Raw genomic sequence first — 24303 nt, forward strand, 5'->3', positions numbered from 1 at the left:
CTTTTCTCAGTGGGACTTCATGCACTTTATCTCTTCCTGAAGAAGGACGTCACAATGTTTTTTGGCCCGTCACACCTGAGTTCACAGGTGGATCATCTAAATGATCTGACAGGATTGTGGAGCTTTAGTTTGAAGTTTCTTTGAATTTGTCTGACTTAACAAAAATAAAAACTACTAAGGGAAGCGTGTGAGCTGGTTACTCATCGACCGTTTGGTGAAAATCGAGTTTATTTCTGAGCTTAAAGGTAAAAGACTGAAACCAGGTCCATATAAATTTATTAAAGCTGTTTTTTCTCTCAGCAGCAGAGACATTTTTATAAATGTGAAGAAAGTTGGAAAGAGGAACAGGTAAAAACAGGTGTACTGATCTACTAAAGCAGCTAAATTACTGTCATCAGAGCAGCAGGTGAACTTTCACAATAGAAACTGAAAACTAGAAGTAAAATCTGGGTTTTTATTCACTCAGAAAAAATGAGTTTCTCTGCTGCTTCAGTTCATGTTCACGTGTCCTTTCTGTGGAATGAAAAACCATCTTTATTCAAATATTAAGGATCCTGCAGTTCCTCTGGTGTCCAGCAGAGGCAGCAGTGAGTCAGCCCCCATAAATTCCCATGTTAAATAAACATGTTTACAGCTGATACACAAACTGCTTTCGTCTCTGTGGACTATTTCCACCTTCATAACAGCTGTACGGGCTGTATAACTTGCCTCTTTAAATAAAATTTTCATTATTTGGGGCGTGGCCTCTCTGACTAACAGGTGGATGGCGACACAGGTGGCTGCTCGCTGTCTGCTAGGCTTCACCTCAGCTACCTGGACCTCTGGACCGTGTTTGTGCTGTTGGAGCCTTTTTCAATGCAATTATCTGACCAATAATATGGCTGCAGTGGCTTCATTGGACTAACAGACCGTCCAGCAACTGAAGGACAAACAACAGAATTTGATGCATCTTAACAAGAAACGTCATTCAGAGCTCAACATCCTCAGTGTCTGACATTACGCTGTGTGATCAGTAACACGTGAAGACTTCATGTGAAGACTGCAGGGCCCAAAGCCTCAAATTCACCTGCTGCCTTTGTGCGGTTTAACGCAGAAAACCTTGAGTGACTCAGGCTCAGCTGCCTGCTGTGGGCTCACATACGTCACATTTCTAAATAAAGTGGCATTTTATCCAAGTACCACTAAAGCACAAACATCTATAAACAGCTGAGATCACATGCAGATTTAAACCTGCGCTTATCCTGGATCCGTTTGTCTTAATTTCACTGTGACTCTGACTCACGGCTCACATCACAAACGTAAGAAGTCTGCAGATAAAAAGGAAGAAAGGAGGGAGCCGGGCGCAGATGAGAGGGGTCGGCGAGGGAGTGACGTGTGATGGCGGCAGCTTCCTGTCTGAACCTGCCTCAGACATAAAGACATGAAAGAAAGGGCAGCATCAGTTACAGAGCGCAGACAGCCCCACAGCTCACACAGGTACTCTGATTACCTGCTGTGTGCTCAGACACCAGCACGCCCTCCCAGCACACTCAGGTGGACCTCTGTCAGCTCCATGTTCTCAGTGGACTCTATTAGAGCAGCTTTGCATGATTCACAGTTCACAATAATCCTTCATCCTAAACTGGGTCTCTGTACTGCGCAGGAGTCTTAGGGCCACATGAGAAAAAAAATTCAAATTGTGCATTTTGAGAATAAAGATTAAAGTTGTTGTTTCAAGTCGAACAACTGCCACACCACGTCTGCTCCAGAATGTGTCGTATTATCAGATAGTGAAACTATACTTTAGAATCAGTTTTAGTAACAAGGAAATGATTTCTCTTTTAGTACACAAACACGATGCAGTGATAAGTATGAGGACGTTAAAGTGATGGTGCAGAAAGCTGCATCTGCTCAGAGGGAAAAACATACAAACTGGCAACGGAGAGACGCGAGGATCTCGATGGTTCGTGCAGTACTGAGGGGACGTGGTGATTCACAAGACACAGTAAGACATCTAGCCGAGGCATTTTGTAGAGGGTACATCAGCTGTTATATGACTTGAAACAACTTTAATCTCCACATTTCGACTTTTTTCTCGAAATTTTGTTTTTATTCGCAAAATGCACAATTTAATCATTTTTTTCCTCAATGTGGCCCCAATACTCCTTCATATGGTACGCACCCTCAGTTCATCTCAGTCTGAAACCAACTATTTTAGCTCCTGTCCCTTTAAAGCTGGGCTCACCAAAAGCCCAGTCTGTGGTTGGCCAACTTCAGGGACCCTGCCGAGGGGCAGCACCCAGTGCTGTGCCTTCTTATGAAGATAAAAGTCATTACAGAACTCGGAGAGCCGCCTGAAGCCTGACAGAGCCTTCAGCTTTCAGGCCCCTCTTCTGTGGAACCAGCTCCCAGCTTGGATTCAGGAGACAGACACCCTCTCTATTTTTAAGATTAGGCTTAAAACTTTCCTTCATGATCAAGCTTATAGTTAGGGCTGGATCAGGTGACCCTGAACCCTCCCTTAGTTATGCTGCTATAGGCCTAGTCTGCTGGGGGGTTCCCATGATGCACTGTTTCTTTTCATTCACCTTATTTACTTTGTTTATACTCCACTCTGCATTTAATCATTAGTTATTATTACTGTCTCTCCCCCCTCAGCAGATGACCCCCCCCCCCCCCCGAGCCTGGTTCTGCTGGAGGTTTCTTCCTGTTAAAGGGAGTTTTTCCTTCACCAAGTGCTGCTCATAGGGGGTCGTTTTGACTGTTGGGATTTCTCTGTATTATTGTAGGGTCTTTACCCACAATACAAAGCGCCTTGAGGTGACTATTTGTTGTGATTTGGTGCTTTAAAATAAAATTGAATTGAACTGAACCTCTGACTCAGACCGTTTTGCACTCAGTGACAGTTCAGATTCCACTGCAGGTCAGCCACAGCTGTGCTGGGATTCTCCCACACTGAGCAGGTCTGAGACAGCGCCTGCTCTCTGGGAGAAAACACTCCAGTGATGTCAGAGGAAAATGGGCAGACTGCTGCAAGCTGATAGGAAGGAAACAGCAACTCAGAAAACGAGTCCTTCCAACGAGGGATGCAGAAGAGCATCTCTGAACCTTGAAGCAGATGGGCTACAGCAGCAGAAGAGCACACCAGGTGCCCCAGGTAAGAACAAGAAACTGAGGCTACAGTTCACACAGACTCAACAACACTGGACAACAGCAGACTGGAAAAACGTCGCCCCGTCAGATGAGGCTCGATTTGCGCAGCGTTCAGATGGTCGATCAGTTCGGATCCATCCTGCTTCATATCAGACGTTCAGCCTGCTTAAACTTCTGAATCATTCATAGTTTGGCCACTGAGCAGATCTGGAACCAGCCTGATTATTTATGGTCAGTAAAGTTAAAACTGACCTTGGATCTGCTGCTAAAGACCCAATCACATCTCAGCAGGTTAGAAAGTCTCCATCAGTGCTAACAACAGGTAATAAAGTTTCTTCTTTTTAATACAAAAAAGCTGTGTGTGTGTGTTTCAGCACAGCTTTGTGGAGTCGTGTGCAGTCAGGTTTCATACAGCATGAGTGCAGACGAGTTTTCTTTAGAAACTCTTTGAGAGATCTTATCAGATCACCACCATCACAGCTAACATTCCTCGGCTCACACACACACACACTCAGACACACACGTTTCTCCTCTGTGTTTCTGAGCGCTCAGGTTCAGGTTCGAGTCTGAAACCTTGTTGACAGTAAACACTTGACTTCTTTAACCCCTCGGCCCCTCCTCTGTGTGTCTGAGGTCCTCACAGGCTGTGAGCTGATGTGTCTCCCTGAGCCGGTGCAGATCAGAGCTCAGAGCAGCTTCGTACCTGCGACCAACAGAAACTGCCACAGAACATTACCTGCTTTCAGTCAGTGATACAGGTAAATGCAGGTGTGTTTAACCCGAATCACGTTTAAAGCAGCCGCGGCCTCCACACTGAGGTTTGAGCCTTGGTGTGTCTCCCTGTGAGGTTCCTCTGGGTTCATTTAGTCCAGAGCAGAGTTAACCGAACCTTTACCTCTGGTGTCAGTGAGGCTTTTGACATTTGACCTGTTACAGTCTCTGCTGCCGCTGTGGTCCTCAGGCACATGTTCAGGCACACCTGTCCTTCAGTGCAGGTGAGCATCTGCTGATGTTTGCTCAGTGATTGCTGAAGGCTGAAACCAGCGTCACACACAGATATTTGCTGTATTTCATCAACAGGGTTTTAATTGTTTACTGATATTTTATAAACCAGTCTGAGAAAACAGGGCGGAGCCAGCTGGAGGAACAGCACTCAAATATTTTTACCTGATGGAAGTACTTCCTAATATGGGTTCAGGTTATAGGTTTTGCATAAACTAATAAAAATAAGCTCCGTGAGTGATTATAATGGTTATTTCCATGCTTCTGTGCTGAGCCTCCTGCAGAGTATTTCTTCACTGTAGTATCAGTACTTGTAGCGGTACTGCACTCAGACGGCGTTACAGGCTGAAGCTGCTGTGGCTCTGGTCACATGGGTGCAGTGATGTGAGCCTGAAAGGTCTCTGTGGGTTCATTCGTGTCTCTGCCTGCTGGATCAGATCCAGGCTCACGTTTAAACTGGGATTACTGGGATTTAAACGTCTCCTACATCAGAACTGCTTTTCATGTCTGAGTAAACTGCACCCCACCCACTCAGAGCAAAGTCTGTGAAAAAACCCAGAAACCCTGATTTTAATTTGACCCTCAAACTCTGACCTCATGCAATGCACGCTGGATCTTCTCCAGAGGGTCCCAGTAACAGGTTTTATAAAACACATGAACACATCTGCATTTGGATTTTAAACATTTTGATCGCTGCTGTGTTGATGTTTTGGAGCCAGGAGTGATCAAACCTGGGAAAGAGGGTGGAGTGCTAAGTTATTACCATATGTTAGCTAGCATGGTGATGCTGCTGCACCCACAGGCTGAATGTGAGCGTCACACAGACACAGGTACCTGCTGATTAAACACAAAGGCACCAATACTGTCCAGAGGTCCAGTTCAGGGGCTCCAGTTAGCTTAGGTGAAGCCTAGCAGACAGCTAGCAACTAAAACCGCCTGTCACCATCCACCTGTCAGTCAGAGAGGCCACGCCCCTAATAATGCAAATTTTAAACAGGTGAGTTATAAACAGCTGACCAAAATAGTTTCTGTATCAGGCTGCAAACAGACAGGTCAGAGTTTCTTCTCTTTGTATTTCTCTTCAATAATCTCAGACTGATCAGGTGACCCTGATGGCAACTGATGATGGTGGACAGGTGGTAGGCGGAGCTATGCGTCACCTGAGGAATTCCTCTCTGGGATTATCCGGTGACCCTGTGCAGGACCCCAGCCCTCAGCTTGGAACCACTGTGCTGAACCATGAGACAAATACTGGAGGAGAGTAAAACTGTGTGTACTTTGTTTAGCTGATAATGTTGCTGAATGCAGTACTTTCAACAGTAACAGAGTATTTATCTGTTTTGTTTTGTTTTTCTTTTATCAACAGACAGATGCATTCTGGGTAATTAAACCCATCTTAAACTCGCCTGTGTGTGTGTGTGTGTGTGTGGCCTCAGGTGTGATGGCAGCTGATGTCAGGGAGCAGGTCAGACAGGTAGGAGGCGGGGCTCTGGCTCACCTGGGGAATTCCTCTGCTCTGATGAGCTGATGCAGATACAGACCTGAGATCAGTCACTTCTTCTTCTCCTCTGTCTTTCATCTCCTCCTCCTCCTGCTGCTGCTTCTCTCGGTCAACATGTTGTGACTCCAACAAATATGAACATCAGAACTGAACTGCTGATTATTTATGTTCATATTTTTATAGTGTTGGGAAAGAAGGCAGCCAATAATCAATCAATCAAACTTTATTTATACAGCACCTGAGTGACAGAGACTGATCTACAGCGAGAGATGCACAAAAGGCCAAAATAAGTAAAATAATTAAAGATTAAATATAAGAAATGATTCTAAAATAAAGTTTTACTATCACCTCCTAGGCTGACCAGTTGACCATCGGCTGGTGTCATACTGGTATGAGCTTGGTGAACAGCTGACAGATGAAGATTAAAAAGCAGAAACAGGAGAAACACTTTTAACCCCATATATTTTGTCCACCAGAGGGCGCTCTGCATCGTCCCTGTAGGCTTCTGTTTCAGCTCGTCTGAAAGGAAACAATATCGGCTGAAATATCAGAATATCGGTTTTTAGATCATCAGCTATCAGCCCCGGTGTTAAAAATCTCAGTGACGATATTTCTGTGATGATAAAATGATGACTTACAAAGACGACGATGGAGATGGAAACACAAACTAACTAACGAGGACGAAAGCCATCAACCAATCACAGAATGAGCCACGAAGCAACTGAAGCGACAGGCTGATGGAGCAGAGACCCCTGAAAACACTCCACCTGCTGCACTTTTAGAAGCCTGCACCTGAGCCTCCACAGCCAATCAGCTCCAACAATCAAACACTTACGCACTGTGTGGTCGCCCACTGGCTTTATGGTTGCCACCAGGAAGTGAGTGAACCTATCAGCTAAAGGTAGCTCCTCCCAGTGGTGGATGCTTGATGTGAAGCTGCTTCATGGTTTCCACCCTGGACCTCCACCCTTTAAAGCCTAAACAAGCCTGCAGCAGTGCAATAAACAGAGGTTCAATCTTTATTAAGCACTCAGCTGTTTCCTCAGGTGGGACTCTGTCCTCCATCCAGGCTCATCCAGCTGTTTTCTGTAGAGCTTCAGGTTTTTTCTTAGGTGGGTTAAAGTGTGTCACAGGTGAAGAGGAGGCAGTGCTCCCTCCCTCTCCAGCTCCTCCCAGTCTTTTATATTTAAATGTGAGCAAGCCCAGCTCACCTGCAGGTAAACTCTCTCTCTCTCAGTGAGACTCACCTGAAGCTGAAAATCACCTCCAGTCGCTGTGCAGACAGCAGCCTCAGAGGGGGAACCGTGTGTGCTGAGAACAGCCTGCTGTGGAACGTCTGCACCTGAAGGACACAAACTGAAGAGCCCACCAACATCATCAGAAGAGCTTCAAAAGTTGGACTGAAGATGATTGTTTGTCTTTAAGGTCTGAATGAACATTTTGGATGTTTGGTGTGAAGTAAAGAAAGAGTTTCTCTGGACTGCTGAAAAAAGAAATGAAGGTCCAGGAAAGATGATCAGGACGGTTTAAAGACAAACTGAGACAAAGACCGAACGTTAGTGAGGCGATCGAACGTGAAACCTGCGAGACTCCGACGACCTCTGAAGACTTCTTTTTAAACAAACTTTGTCCTCAACAAAAAGTCAAACATCTCCAAAAATGTCATGACAAACCAGCAGAAACCTCTTCACAGACTGACCCAGGACTGGAGCCAGACCTCTGACCTCTGACCCAGGTTTGCTTTGATATGATTACTTAGACATGATGTTCCTTTGGTTTCTTTTACTCTCACCAAGCTGCATGAAAATGATCTGACGTGTAAATCTGGACCAAAGAGTTAACTGAACGCAAACCAGTTCAGATGGTTTGAGTTTCAATCGGCAGCTGTTCGCATCTTTAGTTCTTCATTTATCATCATCATCATCATCATTTTCTGTTTTTTTCTGTTTCCAAACAGTCCAAGTCTGATTTGTGAAACATTTGTGCGTTACTGGAATCATTAGTGATCTTGTGTTATTACATTAATGTAGTCTATGTTATTTCTCATGTTTAGCAGTATGGCTAAAAGATTAAATATTTAACTGGTTCAGCTAATAAAACTGTAAACAAACTACAAATACAGCTGGAATAACTGAAATTACGAATAAAGAGAACTATTAGCCATAAAGTAAAGCTAGCAGTTTAGCTTTAAACTGAGCACGAGCTGAAAGCAGAGGACATGAGGCTGAAATGGTGCAGTTACAGATGCTTTGCTAACCGTTATCATGAATGGTTAGCTGAAAGCTGTCTGAACTTGTTCATGAAGAGCTTCTTGAGTCTGTGTGACGGCTCTCTTGAGTTCACCGGGTGGAAGTGTTTGGAAGCACTGATAAAGAACCAAAATCCAGGAGCTTGTTCTTCTCACTGTTCTCCTTTGCACACAGACATTGAATAAGCATCACTCAGGAGATCCTCAGGCCGACAGGAAAATGATGATGCTGAGAGACGCGGGTCAGGAAGCGGGTCGGTGAGCAGGAGTCAAACGCACACTGTTGACGGTGCGCAGGCGTGATGTTGGCGTGTCGCTCCCTGCTGCTCACCTGGGTGCTGCTCGCCGCCAGAGTCCTCAGTCACAGCTGGAGACCCTGTACAGGTACGAGGACTTCACTTTAAAGGGACAGTCCATCTTTTTATTGCACAGTCTCATGCTTCAGATGGAGGTCAGGTTAAAACAAACAAACCTGCCAGTGTGTGTTTAAGAATAATATCAATGAAACGATATAACTGACAGGGCAGTAAATACATCGGATGGTTGCCTACAGCAAAGGAGCCTGTAATGACCAACAGTCTGCTACAAAATGCAAGATAAACATCACGTTTGGATGGTGGGGAAGTGAACCATAACGGTTTACAAATGCCTCTTTGCCCCTGAAGCAGCGCTGGTGTCCAGTCTGTAACCAGTTCCATGTTTTTCCACAAAAATACGTCAGAAAGTGGGACTCAAAGTTGAAACAGCTGACATCAGTGGCTATGGGAGGAGCCATTACTGATTTGCAGGTGCGACTGTGTCCACCGCGAGGCCTCCATAGGTTCACTCTTTAACACTTCATATTGTTCCTTTACCAAACCTGGAGGTTGGTTGTGGCTGAACTGGCTCCACACGGCATCGTAAATATCACGGTATGTTTATAGATCTGCAGCCTCGTTTTGGTTTTGAACACGTGCTGAAGGCTGCCGATGCAGGAAGATCCACCACACAATCATTCCATGGTGTTGCAACTATCATCATGGTTTTTCTCCTTGTAGTTGGATTTTGATGAGACTGAGAGGATTCTGGTATCACGTCAATACAAATAAGGACAAACCACTGAATTCTGCCTCTGATGTTGCTACATTTAGCTTGGTGTTAACTGCAGGCAAATCCAACTTAATACTTAGTTTTCCAAATAGAGTAGAGGTACCATCTCATCTTTCTGAAGTGGTTGTAATTTAGTCACATGTAAGTATTTAGACATTGTTATAGCTGAGAATAGGTCACTGTGAAAAAGAGACTTTTAATTCTGGATGAGATTGGATAAATAAAGGTTTGGTCACGGTTCTTAAATATATTGGCAAACTGGCAGGGATTGTGTTGAAGGCTCTGTTGGATCCAAACATGATGTTTTAATTAATAACTCATTTTCCTGGGTGTTGATGTTGCTGCTCTTCAGATCCTGGACAGGCCCCCAAATATATTGGGGCTGGTGTAGGAATAAGGAAGGTAAAATTATGCTAGATGGAAAAAATGCGGCAATTGTTCAATCAGTCATGACACCTTAAACTGTATCCTTTCCCTTTAAGTGGCTCGAGCTGCTCTCTCTTCTCCAAGTAATCAGCTGAAATCTGGGTCCTTCTGTGGGTTACGCCTCAGGACACAATCTGGTGATTGCTAGCACACCTTGTTATTGTGAAAGCTCTTTGTTAGGTGTTTTTAGGGTATCACTGCATGAAGCTGTTAGCTGGGGACCTTAAAGATGTATCCCACGTCTCTTTCTGTTGTGGTTAAAGTCTTGAGTAAACACGTCTGATGACATTATTGTTGATAATGTTACTGTGTGCCAGAAAGCTGATTTTTTTTTTTTTCTGCAGCTAAAATTCTAAATTTGGTTGCTGACCTTTGTGAACTCTGACCCCTGAACTGCATTCTGTCACTGACTTCACTGATACCAAATGTCCGAGCTCGGTGAAGGTTTGCAGCCCCGACTCTGACGTCTTGGTGTATTTGAGATGTTTCTGCTGCTTTGTGCGTTGGTGTTTTCAGTCTTTGAAATGTGAGATCTGTTTCTGTACCCGTCGGTCCCTCCCTCCATTCATCCTCCATTCATCTTCCATTGATCCGCCACTGCAACAAAACACACAGACGGCCTCAGAGGAGCTTAAAGGGGAATTCCAGCTAAAAACCAGCATTGACCTGATGCTGTCAGTGAGGACACAGACATTTCTGCTCCCTCAGCCGCTCTCCTCACACAAGAACTCAGAAAAAAGATTTTTAATGTTTTAATGATTTTTAAAGAATCGAGCTGCAGCTTTATTCAGCACGACGATCTCATTTCTCAGATTCAGAGCACATCTGCTACAGGTGCTGACAGATGCATGAAGGATCTGCAAGTTTCCTTCAGAATAAAACAACAAACTATGACCCAGCAGACAGGAAGCTGGAAAAGCTTGAGTTTTATTTTTAGATCAGGACCGAGGCCTCTGACAGAGAAACACGTCCACCTCCGAGGGGATAAAAATAGACTGATCTGAGATCATTTACATGTGAGCACTGATACAGATTAACTGCTGACACACTTATCAATCAGAGCTGGAGGAAATTAAGTGATAAGCTCACCTTCACCTGCCTCTGCTTTCATGAAAATCAGCTTTCAGGGATCTGAAATCAGCATCAGGGAGATAATCTGTCTACACCTGCTCGGTCTTTATTTTTAGCTGCGCTGGTCATTGATAATGGGTTCAGACGGATTTGCATGTTCAGTCTAACTCTGCTGTTTAAATCCAGTTCCAGTGAAACATGTTTGTTTTTTATGGGAGATTCGGTGGAGGTCCGGTCAGTGGTGTTCATGCAGCTGGATGATGAGCTGCTTGGTGGTGTCTGTGATGGGAACGGGACCCCAGTGCAGGACTCGGAGGACAAGACTGAACTTAATGCAGTCTTATTGCTGGATCACACATGGAAAATATAATGACTATACACAGCACTGGCAGGAGCCAGAGATACTCTAGCTGGGAAACTAGGAGGAAAGTAGGAAACAACACGGAAGAACACAAAACAAGGGAATGCACAACAAGAGGGGAACCAAAGACGAGGACACAACAAAGAACAGAGGACTCACACAGTGTCTACACACACCAGAGAGCACAGCTGAAACAGTCACCAAAACCAGAGGAATATAAATGTAGAGGAAGAGCTCAGGAGCTACAGTGAGATATCAGACAGGACAGCCTGATTCAGACTTCAGGACTGATGGATGATTAGAGGTTAACAGAACAACAGAAAACATGTTTATTTATTTATTAGGTTTTATTTTATTTATTTCATCATTTTCACGCATTCACTGTTGTTGTGCACTGTTGTTCTAATTATTGTATGTTTGTTTCCCCACAGATCTGCTGCCACTTGACCTGCTATCCAGATCCCTGCCACGCCCAGGACAAGCCACGCCCACTCAGGTAGGACACAGGAAAAAGGTATGAACAGGGAAACGATCACAGAACATAGACTGGTGGATAACCTGATCCATCCACTCCCTCATCAGGTGCAGATGGTTCAATCCAAAGGTTCCAGAGGTCTCCGATTGGCCGGTGCCATGGCAGCACCTCTGAGTTTCCCCGCCTCCCAGATCTTCACCAACTGTGACTACTTCCCCGCTGAGTTCTCATTGGTCACCACAGTGAAGCTTCGCAGACTGAGACAGAAGGTGAATGGAGCAGAACCTGGTCTGGTCTGGGTCAGTGCAGTCCGGTCCGGTCCAATCCGGTCTCAGCTGTTCTTTCTCTCTCTGCTTCCAGACGAATGAGTACATCTTCTCTCTGCTGCGGGAGGGATCTGATTCACTGTTGCTGGGGTTACGTATCTCTCAGAACCGCCTCCACTTCTTGACCACATCCCCCAGTGTTGGTGGGCGGAGCCGGATGAGTTTTAAGGAGGTCAGATTGGACGATAACCGCTGGCACACGGTGGTGCTAGCTGTCACTGGGCCGTTCGCCACACTGACCGTCGACTGTGGACTCCCTCTGGAGCTGTGAGACAGAGATGCTTTCTGACACCACACAGACCAGCAAACACCAGCTCTATGGCATTAACTGGTTTCCTGTCCCCCAGTAAACAGGTCCAGTCCTTCCCCAGCCATCTGAGCACCAGAGGGTCCAGGTTCTTCATCGGCAGCAGGGGCAAGTGGAGGGGACGCTTCTCTGTGAGTCTGTGATCAGGATCAGATCCAGAGCGTCTGTCTGTCCCACTGGTTCATGAGGGTTTGTCTGTCCTTCAGGGTTTACTGCGGCAGCTGGTCCTGCTTCCTGGTTCAGATGCCACGCCCAGACTGTGTCCCGCCACTGATCCCAGTCTGACTGAGCTGTCCATCCCAAAGGTCCTGAAGACCATCCCCTTCCAGCCAGACCAGCAGGGGCCAGTTTACCCCTACGGTGAGGAGAAAAACACAGCAGCTACGGTGGTTCATCTTAGTCCAGCGCCACCTGCAGTTTGGGAGATTAAATGCAGAGCAGGCCTTCAGTGTCACAGCAGCAAATCTCTCACAGAGACATTTACTGCAGTTGCTACTTTACCTCTATATTTAGAGCTGACATTTAGATTTTTCTTAATTACTGGTAATTGGTTATTTGTTAACAATTGCTAAAAAAAAATAAATACAGCTATAAATACGTGTACATGTATAAATAATAAAAAAGGCTGGAGTGGCTCAGGGTTATGTTTCTGCATGAGAAGAACTGGGAAACAAACAGCTGATTCTTTAGGACACATGCGAACCAAACAGGAAGGAGATGTTTTCATGTGAACATATAGATTTAGCCATAATGGCTCATTTTCACCCATTGGTGTTAGCAGGCTGCACAGACCAATAACAGAGCAGCATCTCACTCACCAACACTAACCAAGACAAACAAAGCTGAAACAGGTCAGTGAGGGTAAACACGAGTGATTTCATCTGTCTGTGCTTTTGCAGTTTCCCGGCTCGTAAAGCTAACATTACACAGCGTCTCACCATCTGTGAGCCTTGATCCACCGGCTGCTCCTCAGCAGTCCGGCTGCGGTGGAGCATGCAGCGGTGGTGGCAGTTGTCACAGGTGGACGAGCCATCAGCCGCAGCTACAGTTTAGACTTAGTTTCACTTTGTTTACTGGCTGGTTATATTTAGGCACTAAAATCGACTCTTAAGGTTTATCAAAAGGTTGTAGTTTGGATCAAAACCATAACACACCTCTTTGCACCAACAAAGAGCACCAGCTTGTGTGTCCTATTTTGTCTGATTTGAGCAAAGTGTGTTTAGCTGCTTTTACCACTGAAAGTATCCGAGGACTTCCTCCACCGCTGTGCATGTGTTTGGACTGTAAACCTGTCCTTGTGATGGTATCAGCGATCCAGTAACCTGAGCCTCAGACTGACAGGATGAAAATACCTGTGTGACTGACAGGCAGCTACTGTGTGTGATTGCTGCTTCACACTCACACTCTGTCCTGCTGTTTGATGTTGTTTCCATGACAGTGTGAGGTCAGGTAGAGTCATACAGGTGTGTTTGTGTTATTGTGTCAGAATCAGAACGTCTGAGGTGAAAGAAGCAGTTTATTCTGCGTCTGTTCCTCCTAGAGCTGCAGCCAAAGCATCATGACATCACAGGATATCTCAGGTATGCCTGAGAAATCCATCCATCCATCCATCCATCATCACACTGTAGAATCTCTTCAAATGTGGCACAAATGTTAAACTGTAGATGCTGCACCAATCTGTAACAGGTGAGCGGTGGAAGGAAAGAATTTGACCATTTTTGATTGAATGCTGAATTGGTGACGATAATCTTTGTGCAGAATCAGTCAGACATGGCTGGAAGCCGGTAGTGGACGTCACAGAGCCACAGGATGGTAATTCTAGTTGTTTCTGGGTTTCATTGGCAGACCCTCTAACAACATCCGATACTTTGGTCATTTCCTTTCTCCTGAAGCTTTTCTTTATTGGATGGAGCAGTGTCAGGGACCTGTCCAGTGTAAAATCCACCTGACAGCCAGTGTGTGCTGTAGGAGGCTCCAACCACTCTTACCTGTACTCAGGTGTCAGCAAAGAAAAAGGATGGCTGGATGCTGAGCTAGGCTGAGCGTGTGCTGTCAGTCATGCTCAGAGTTAATGAAGTTCAGCTGATTGAAGCCTCGCGCCGTTCCCTTCAGTCATCCCTACTCTTTATGACTCACAGTTTATATAGACCTGCGTCAGCTCTGTCTGCGGTGTGCTTGATTTACATACCTGAGCGCGCCACACAAATACTCGACTTCTCATTTCAACACATCTCAGTGTGTCTGCTCCCAGAGACAAACAGAGGGAAACACAGCAGAGCTCACGTGGTGTCAGGAGCCTTCAGCTACTCTTAGAATCAGACTCAGGTACGCCTCATTTTTTGGAAATGTGATGGCGGTTTAATCTGGGTCTGGATCTCGCTGCCCCTCAGGTGAAGTTGTCTGATGTGTCACGGAGGACTCATCTCTTGTGGTTACAGAGGAGATGAAAACCTTCGCTTCATTACGTCTGTTTATCTGTCAGACACTTACAGTTTGAATCTAGCTGCTGACAGGAACACAGGGACGTGCTCCCAGAGTCTGTGAAACATCTCCATGGATGAGGGAGTCCTGCTTCTCCTGGGCTGGAGTTAAATCCAGCATGACATACCCAAAGACCGACTCCTGCGCACCCCCACCATATCTGGCTGTAAGTGTGATCCAAGCATCGAAGTCTAAAAACACTCTGGGCCGTGTTTGTGCTGTTGGAGCCTTTCAGAGCATTTTGGGTCATATCCACCTTTTATATGGAGTCTATTATTATTCTCTCTGCTCAGTGTTGGTCTTTGTTTCATTGAAATGAAGGCTGCAGCTCAGGAGGAAACTCTAATGATTTCTGCACATCGAAGTCGGCCTGAGGAGAAGTGAATTCAGTCCAGAACAACAGAAATAAGCAGAAAAATGTGAATTTGATATTTGTCAGCATTTCATAGATCAATCTTGTTTTTAACTGTCTGTTTTGGTGGAAGACATTTCAGTGTGAAGAAGAGCATGTTCCTCACAGACTCCATTAATGTGATGTTTGTGTCACCCCTCCGTGTGCTCCAGCGGAGCCCTCGGTCGCTCCGTCAGACTCAGACATGGGTTCTTGTTGTGTTTCAGAGGCCGAGGCCAGAGTGACTCTGGGAAATCCTCCTTCCTGCTCGAGAGCGGAGCAGGGCCAGCTGTGGTTCAACGCTCAGAGGAAAGCTCTGTTCATCTGCGATGGGCTGAGGTGGAGGACGCTGCTGCAGAGTGAGTCTGAACGTCCTCGCATGGATGCACACTCAGGAAGTACCTCAGGCACCTGCTGTCAGGTGTGACCTGCAGCCCTCTGCAGTCATGTGACTAAAACAGGTCATATTAACAGAGTAAAGGTGTAATTTTACAATAACGGTTCTAAACACGACTTTAAGAGGTTGTTTTAGAGAATCTCATCTTATTAACTCATATACTATAAAGATAAATCTCCAAAAATGAAACCTGAAGAATGAAGCAAGCAAAGCTTCAGCGTATCAGGAGCGAGGCTGCAGGACGAGTCGAGTTCTGAAAAGTTTTAAAGAGCTGATAAAATGTAGCATAAATCATAAATCTCACTGTGATCTTACTGTGACAGTTTACATACACTGTAAACGTGACCTCAGTTTCACAGTTTGTGATGTTTGTGTGCTGATATGCAGCAACTTTAAATTAATGTACAATAATTAATATTTAAAAAGTCTGGATGTTCCTGCCTGCTGTAGAAAGGTTGGCATGCAGAGACATTAGTTATAACCTGTGAAAACCTCTGTGTGGCGCCGTGTGACTCGTTCACGTCAGAGTCTTCAGGCCTCAGTCATCATATTGTTCTAAAGATCTAATAATCAAAAAGTGCAGACATTATTAAACAGCTTAAGCAGCTCATTCCTCACACATGATTTTCCATCAACTCCACCAACAACCTCGACCCGGAGTCGAGGTTGTTGGTGGAGTTGATGGAAAATCGTGTCACGTTGCCCTCGTATGGCAAAGCCTTGTCTGTTTGTCTGTAGCCTAGAAGCCTCAGAGACGCAGTCTTTGTATTACCCGTGTGTGCAGATAAGGAGCGTCTGGATTATGTGGAGGGCTACCAGGACCTCTACACCCGCTCAGAAACCTTCGACGTCGAGATCTTCTCCATCCCGTCTGAAGGACTCTTCATGGCTGCAGCCAACAAGTACTGAAACAGCAGCAGAAACAGGTCTCTGGAGAAGTCTCTGTCCTCTGTCTAACCTCGTGTCTCCTCGGCAGGGACTCTCGGTCCGGCTCGGGAGTCTACAGGTGGACCGATGGCTCCTTCCAGCTCTACCAGAACATCAGCACTCAGGAGGCTCGATCTTGGAAGCACTTCACCATTGATGACAAGGTGAGCGGTTCCACCGGTCGACAACGCCGCCCACGACACCTGTTTGAAGTGCGGTTAGAGGCTGAGAGCAGCGTGTACCCCTGAGGTTCAGTACAATGACAGCAAAGCTCGCCTGGACCCGATGAAGACGCTGGTGTCAGATATACGCTGTGACGCTGTTGACTGTTACCGTAGAGACTAAATGTTAGTTACACATCTTTGCTTTGGGCGAGAATTACTGATGGATAAAATCAAACACAAGTTAGAACCATGGCTGACGTCAGCCAAAATCATTTTGGCGAGAAGAATCCATCGGAGTCCTTCACCTGGACCTCAGTCCACGGGCTGAGAGGCAAACATTCACAAACAGCCAGGAAAGATAACTTAATATTTAAAAAGCACATTTGTTCATTTTTATAATCTTCTACTCAAAGACCTGCTTGTTTTTCTCAGAGTCACTGATAAAAAACACACAGAAAATCCACTTATTGCAAACAGGAAGTAAAATGAAGCTAGCTGAACCGGGTCTGAAAGCAGGTTTTAAAGGTTCGTGGTGCAGCTGGGAGGAGGGGGACGCTTTAAAAGGAGAACAAACACACCTGATTCTCTTTGAACCTTTGTGTTCACATTGTTGGATTTGTTTGCACAGTGTGTAACACACACATGCACGCATAAAGCTCTGCAAGTATTCAGTCCTGTTAATGCAGAGCAGCATGAGAACAATCACTGCAGAGGTCAGAGGTCACTGCAGACCAAACCTTTGGAGCCGCGTGTCAGAAACTTGTGTAAAAGAGGAACGTGAACCCTCAGCGAGCTGCTCGTTAAACTGAGTCACTGTCGTGTTTCCTTCAGGTTTTCCTGGTGGTGGCAGCAAACTTCAGAGAGGCGGGGACTGAGCTGTCAGTCATCTATCGGTGGCATCGGCGGCGGCGGCGCTTCGTCCGTTATCAGACTCTGGAGACTCACACTGCCCTGGACTTTGAGGCTTTTCACATCCATAACCAGAGCTTCCTGGTAGTGGCCAATCACAGACGAGGTAAGCAGGACGTGACAGTGCTGTAATGTAAACTTTTAAATCTGACCAGTTTAAGTTGGGACAGAATCTACTGATGGATCCCTGCTGCTGCAGGAGCGCCACACCCACCCTCATCAATATCAGGATGACCTCAACCTTTAGGCCCACATATTTCCCAGTTCATCAAAATAATGCAAACATAACAAAGAGCGGCGTTCATGGTTTATGTCATCTCAATGAATTCAGCCATCGTCCTTCATCAGGATGTTTTTCACTGTGGATAAAGCAGGTGCACTTTATCAATATCACTTTATTAATATCAGTTTATCGATATCAGATTTATTGAGTCTCTGTAAAATATCCTGCAGCAGGAGCTCGAGGACAGCTGATCTTACTGATGGGGTTAAAGGTTAAAAACGAGGCTTTCTGATGATCAGAAACGCGGTTTCCACCTGACCAAACACGAGCTTTGAAGGGAGGGAGAGCTCGTATCTCCTCGTCAGTTCGTCCTGTGTAAACACTTCAAACACACCGACTCCACATTCATGTGTGCGCTTCCTGTGAAGATAAAGCCCTCCTGAGGCTGAGCTGTGCAGGTGTACTGTGGTTAGATCACACGCCTCTGTGGGCCGTCTCTCGCTGCCGTTTGAGCTCAGATTTTATTATGAAGGATGTGAGATCACAGCACACCAGCGGAATCCATCAAAACATGTTCAACAAAAACGGACCGACTTTTATTCCCTGACTTCATATCTGCAGAATCCATAAAATAAAGAAAACGGGCAGATTACGAAGGAGCTCCTGAGGGGTTAGTGCCCCGCGGTGATTAGCTCATAGCAGGGGTGAAAAACCAGACGGGGGTGTTTGAGAAACTTTTCTAATGAAAATAATCCAACAAGAACCTCTTTAATATTCATATGAATGAGTAAGTGTGTCCAAACCAGTACTGTATTTATCTAAAAATACATTTGTTCTCAGGCTGATGTGTTCTCAGATATGTAGACCCCCCCACCCCAGAGGTGTCCACAGATCACATAAAGGTGGAAAACCTCTGAATCAGAGACCACAGCGATCTGTTACTCTGACGGTTTCTGTTAGACAGCTCTTAGCTGGACCTCCACTCACTGCGCTCACACTCTGTCTGTGAACACTGTCTGTGATACCGGAGGTGCTGAAATCATGTGAATGTGTCCCTGTGTGTCCTCAGCCAGAGACTCCAACCACAACATCCACAGTGTGATCTACAGGTGGAACCCTGACACAAAGGTGCTGCGTGTGATCTTCTTCCTCTCTGTCCTGTTTTGTATCCTTTCCACCATGCATCCTTTCCTTGTTCCCACCTGTCGATCATCTCCATCCCTGTCCTCGTGTCCTCTGTCCTGACCCGCCCTTCCTGTCCTTGTAGTTATTTGAGGTGAACCAGACGCTGCTGACGTCCGGGGCCTACGACTGGGAGTTCTTCACTGTTGGACCGTACCACTTTCTGGTGGTGGCCAACACCTTCGATGGTCGGACCACCACCATCAGCTCCACCATCTACGTCTGGCTGGATGGCTGTTTCCAGACGTTCCAGAGCATCCCGGTCAGTGTTTCTCTGTGTCAGTGTGTGACCTCCATCCAGATGTTTCTCTGTGATGCTCTGACATCATTCTTATGTTACTGCTGTACAGCTGTGCACCTTCCACTTGTTTCCAAAAACAAGCTGTGACCACAGACTGGAGATGAAACATAGGCTTACCTTCCAGGTCTGAAAAGTGACACCAAAGGGGAAGTGCACTCTTTCTAACGTCCAGCAGGGGGCGACTGTTCTGGTTTTTATCTGTGAGAAAATGAGCCTCAGCTCAGCTGCTCTCTGAGCTCAGTGAACTCGTTCCTGAGTTTGTGGCTTTGAGATCTGACTGAATAAAACATGAAGTTTGTTTTGGTCCTGTTAGAGTCACAAAGACAGCACAGCAGGGTCACTGGTGGGTTATGAGCCAATAAGGATGCAGCGTCTGTCAGTGTCACAGTCAGATCTGGTTTTAAAGCAGAAACCTTCAGTCTGAGCAGCGACTTCACTGACCAGCTTTGACGTCATGGTGGCTACGTCCTTCTTTTATATACAGTTTATAGCTAACACTGATGGAGGCGCCACTACTAATCTAATCTAATCTAATCTAAGATCATCAGTTTGCATAAAGCAGGCTGGACTTCTGCTCTGAGGATCGAGGCTGGTTACACAGACAGATCCTGTGGACACCCTGGTCCTCCACCTCCACCCCCCCTACTCCCCCCTCCTCCTCCCCCTCTTCCTCCACTACCTCCACCTCCTCCACCCCCCCCTTCCTCCACTACCTCCACCTCCTCCTCCTCCACCACCTCCTCCTCCACCCCCACCTCCTCCCCCTCCTCCACAGATGTAACTTTATTCAGCCATGTTTATAATCTGCTTGTTGAGTGATGACAGATCAAACCTGCTTCCAGGTCCGAGCGTCTATCGTTTTTTATTTAATGAAAAACTTCCTGCTCTCCGGAGGGTGAACACATGACAGCGCCCCCCTCAGGTCACATGTAGCTGGTTTGGTGGTGGTTACCTGTCCAGGTGAGTCCCAGTAGATTTCGGAACAGACAGACATGATGAAGATGATGAGGATGAGTCAGATGATAACAGCAGCTCGACCACAAATCGCACACTGACTCACAGCCGCTCACTCAGCCGGGCTCTGATTGGTGCAGGTGTGTCTGCAGGTAACCACTGCTGTCCAACCACACTTGATGTTTCTGTGCACAAATTGAGTTTTTTTCCCTTTAATCTAATGGTGTGTTACAGCACACTCGGCTCTGACTCCTTTGGTCAGCTGATCTGAGTCTGCGTGACAGCGGAGCGCCACCTGCTGCCAGCGTTTCTGTTCCCTCACGTTTTGGTCATCGGAGCCTTTTGAGGGGAGGAGTTGATGTTATCCAGCAGGTGATAGGAACGTGTTTGGGATCGGTCACTGCCCAGGAGAAATAAATCCAGGTTTACTTTAGCCATGGTGACCGTACCTGAGTCTGTGCATCACACACAGATACCTGCCCATCAGCCGGCCTCATTTATCAGAGCTTTTTTTCTTGATCTCAGGAGGATCTCTGTTTGGACCTCATTCTGAGCTGTTTTTAACTCCTGATCTCAGAGCTCGGCGCTGCAGCATTTTCATCTTTTTCAGTCTCAATAATTAAAGATAAATATCATATTAAAGTGAACCTTCAGGTGGTGGAGCTGCAGCAGCTGCTCGCCTCCTTCAGTTAGCGGTAAAACATTAATGTGATGACAGATCTGTACATGAAAGCAGATCCATAAAAATCATCTTCACATTGATGAAAATATGTTTTTCATTCTGCTGATGATAAAAAGCACACTGAAGATGAAACACAGGAAACCGGAGCGCTGTAATTAATGAGTGTGTGTGAGGGGCTTTCCAGCTGCACCTGAACAAAGACTTTTATTGCTCCTGAAACCCACAAAAACATGTTAAAGCTTCATGAAACCTCCCGAGCCTGTAATTCAGCTGCTGACAGCCAGCACAGGACACATTAAACTCCTCACACGTCAACACGTCTAATAGAGCCACAAATGGCTCATACAGACCCCGCCAGCCTCCCCTACAGGCTGCAGGAGTCACTGCGCCCAGAGAAGCACGACTGCAGGTTTCAGAAAGCAACCTGCTGTCATACATGCAGGGAAATACAGTAATAAACACAATGACTTCATCTTAAATGGACCGGCTTTCTCCTTATTCCCATCTGACCTGTTTTTGTCTTCGGTCTCATCTCGAGCAGGAAGTGAAACCTCGTATCTGCTGCTGTCGGGGAGGTGACCTCAGCAGAGGACGAACGTCATCTCAGTCTCGAGTGATTCTCAGACCTGTAATTAAAGGTGGTCCACAGAACAGCTTCAGAGCTTGAAATGGGCTGTGGTGGTCTTAACTCAGCATACACGATTCTGCAGGGTTCATATTAAACATGCTTAAAGTTTCTGATAGCGAGGTCAGAGCCCGAAGCTCAGGCTGCTCTGAACACAGCTCACAAACAGTGCTGAGTAATAGATTACACATAACTCATTAGGTTTTAAATAGTAATGCATTACAGTGCATAATTAACAGAGTTTGGATTCCTCCATCAGCTGACGTGGAGCTGTGGATGATTAATGCATCCTGATCATTCTGCAGCTGAAGCTTCCTCTAACATTTCACAGCTGACATACCACACATGCATTCATCTTAGACTTCTTACTGCACAACATCTGCATTATTATCACTTTTCAGCTGCTGTAGCAAGAATTTCACGGCTTTGGGAATAAATGAAGTGGCCTTAAGTAGCTGGAGCTGTTTCCAGGGAGCAGAACAGTTCCTTCAGACTGTTACATCCCGTCTCTGTCTCTGATGGAGACCTCTGTCAGCGGTACCACACCAAAGAACTTCAACACCTCCTCATGGAGCTCACCTGGCTGCTGTGAGCTTTTTAAAGAGGAGCTTGTTATGGTTGTTTTCTCCAAGTCAGCATCACTGCTTCCACTTAGAAGCAGGTTCTTCTTTCACCACCAAGGCAGCTTCCTGCAGTGGGAGCGCCTCGCCCCACAGTGTCCTGTTATCGGACGGTTACCCTTCGTGCCCGAGTTCTCTGAGTGTCCTCTTCTCTCTGCAGACGGTGGGAGCGACGGACTGGGAGACGTTTCAGATCGATGGCAGGTTTTTCCTCGCCGTCGCTAACAGTCAGAAGATCCCTGATCGTGGCCCGAGTCTCTACAGCATCAACTCCACCGTGTACGAACTGAACACGCTCACACAGACCTTCATCCGCTTCCAGGACATCCTCACACACAGGTGACCGACACACCTGAGCTGATCTCTGACACACCTGAGTGCTCAGTTGTCTTCAGATACACTTTCTGCTTTTAACTGGAGATTAAAGGGACAGCACGTAGATTAAAGGTTGAATAACCTTTATTTCACAGTCCTGCGCGAATGGTTCCTGATCATTAAAGGTACTTTATTTTACTTTAAGGCTTCATTTGACCTTTTTTTCGTTAGTTTTCAAAAATATTTTTGTTTAAAAACATATTTCAGTTTTAAACATTTTGTTCAGAATTCAAAGAAAATATTATTTTATGTGTTTATTTAATTCTTTTGGGTTTTTTGGATTATTATCACGTATTCATTATATTCATTAAAAGGACAGCAGGTGGTGCAGTTGTTAGCATGCTGCCTCACAGCAGGAGGTCCTGGGTTTGAATCCACCATCGGGCCTTTCTGTGTGGAGTTTGCATGTTCTCCCCTTGTCTGTGTGGGTTCTCCGGGTTCCTCCCACAGTCCACAGACATGCAGTGAGTGGGGTTAGGCTACCTGGTGGTGTGAATGGTTGTCTGTGTCTCTGTGTTAGCTGGAAACCTGGCCAGGTGTGCCCTTTATTTTTAGTGTCCTACAGAAAGAGTTATTATAAAAATAACGGTTCACAGTAAAAACATAAAAAGCTCTTTAAGCTTTTTCTCCTCCTTGGTGTGCTCAGCGCGGTGGACTGGGAGTTTTTCACCATCGGAGACGAGAAGTTCCTGGTGGTGGCAAACTCTTACGACGGCAGCTCGTACGGCCTGAACAGCGTCGTCTACAGGTGTGTATGCGCTCGCCTGCTCAGGTGTGCTGTGTTTCCTGACCTCAGGTGACCTCTGCGGTTGTTTTCAGGTGGCGGGGTTACGAGGGCTTCGTTCCCGTCCACAGCCTGCCGACGTTCGGCTGCAGAGACTGGGAGCACTTCAGCACCGATGAAGGCTCCTTCCTCATATACTCCAGCGCCACCTCCAGGCTCAGCAAGGTGTTCAGACTGAGGACCTACTGAGTGAAAACGTCCTGCAGCGACCTTCCACTACCTCCCTGTGACCTGCAGACTCCTCTGAGGTCACATGACCATTCACTGGCCTGAACTTCCTCTGAGTTCATCCTGAGGAAGAAGCTCCAGGATTTAAATCCAGCTAAAACTGAAAGGCTAACGTGTATTTATGGAGCACTTTCAGTCATGTTAAGCCGACGAGGACGGTGCCTCTGATCCTTTGAACCACATGATCCATAAACCTCCTGATGAAAATACAAATGAATACAGATCAATCAATCCCGTTTTCAATCAGCTGTTTTCTAAGAGCAGCTCCTGTTTCTCATATAGATGCTAAAATATCACAGAGACGCTGAAGCTTAAAAACAGACCTGTTCTCACTAAGTGCTCGATAAGCACTCTAAACAAAGCCCATCCTCCCCCAGGTGCCCGAGTATTTCCTTACGTGAATACCAACTCTAGTGTTTTCAACAAGGGTGTTGGTGACACGAGTTAAACCGTGAAATGAAGACCCTGGAGATCAGTTGCAGCTTGTTTAATTGTCTTCATAACGTGTGACAGAAAATAACCTTGGTCTCAACACAGAGAGGATTACACAAATAAAGTGCATCAGCTCACTAAAATAACATTTTGGCAAAATAAGCAGTAATATCCAAAGTCATCAGTATGAGCTGTCGAATAATTGCAACTTACAGCGTTCCTGCCTGATAATTCAGCGTGGACGGCATCCGACCGCTTTTCCGTACTGCCTCTCACATGTGGACCTCTTGTTTTCTAGCAAAAAAATGAAAATTTACATAAAGCATGAATTGTTACTCTGAACACATTGTAATCATCCTTAATAACATAGAAATATTTTTAGAATTATTTATTTAAACCTATAAACTTATTTATTCAGAGAAGGCCAACACACCAACATTATCCCACATCTGGGAATGACTTCTGGAAAACATCAGAAATTAAAGAACCAACTTTAAAGCTGCAGAGAAGCTTCGTCTCAGTGAACCTCTGGATCCTCTGTGTGAAGGTGTTATTATAGAAACCAGCCTCGGCATCCGGGAGAGAGCATCAGCTCACAGCTGCTTCATCAGTCCAGATGTTCATCCCTTCAGCTCTCCACATGTTCAGCACCAAGTCTTTATTCTCCTTTAGTTTGTGTATTTTTATGTT

At 45.9% G+C, this 24303-nt stretch overlaps 1 protein-coding gene across 1 annotated transcript; it reads left to right on the plus strand.

Annotated features, from left to right (window-relative positions):
• Positions 1–7277: 7277 nt before the first annotated feature.
• On the plus strand, positions 7278–23861 carry LOC115801042 (thrombospondin-type laminin G domain and EAR repeat-containing protein). The gene is made up of 16 exons (XM_030758741.1): positions 7278–7370; positions 8059–8267; positions 11262–11326; positions 11413–11574; positions 11666–11898; positions 11979–12069; positions 12145–12298; positions 15038–15169; positions 15992–16109; positions 16184–16298; positions 17130–17313; positions 18500–18558; positions 18698–18874; positions 21955–22133; positions 22816–22917; positions 22989–23861. The coding sequence occupies exons 2-16, from the start codon at positions 8186–8188 to the stop codon at positions 23140–23142; spliced, it is 2007 nt and encodes a 668-aa protein (XP_030614601.1). The 5' UTR covers positions 7278–7370; positions 8059–8185; the 3' UTR covers positions 23143–23861.
• Positions 23862–24303: the final 442 nt, after the last annotated feature.

Source organism: Archocentrus centrarchus, chromosome 21 (assembly GCF_007364275.1).
Source record: "Archocentrus centrarchus isolate MPI-CPG fArcCen1 chromosome 21, fArcCen1, whole genome shotgun sequence".
In the NCBI taxonomy this organism is placed as follows: domain Eukaryota; kingdom Metazoa; phylum Chordata; class Actinopteri; order Cichliformes; family Cichlidae; genus Archocentrus; species Archocentrus centrarchus.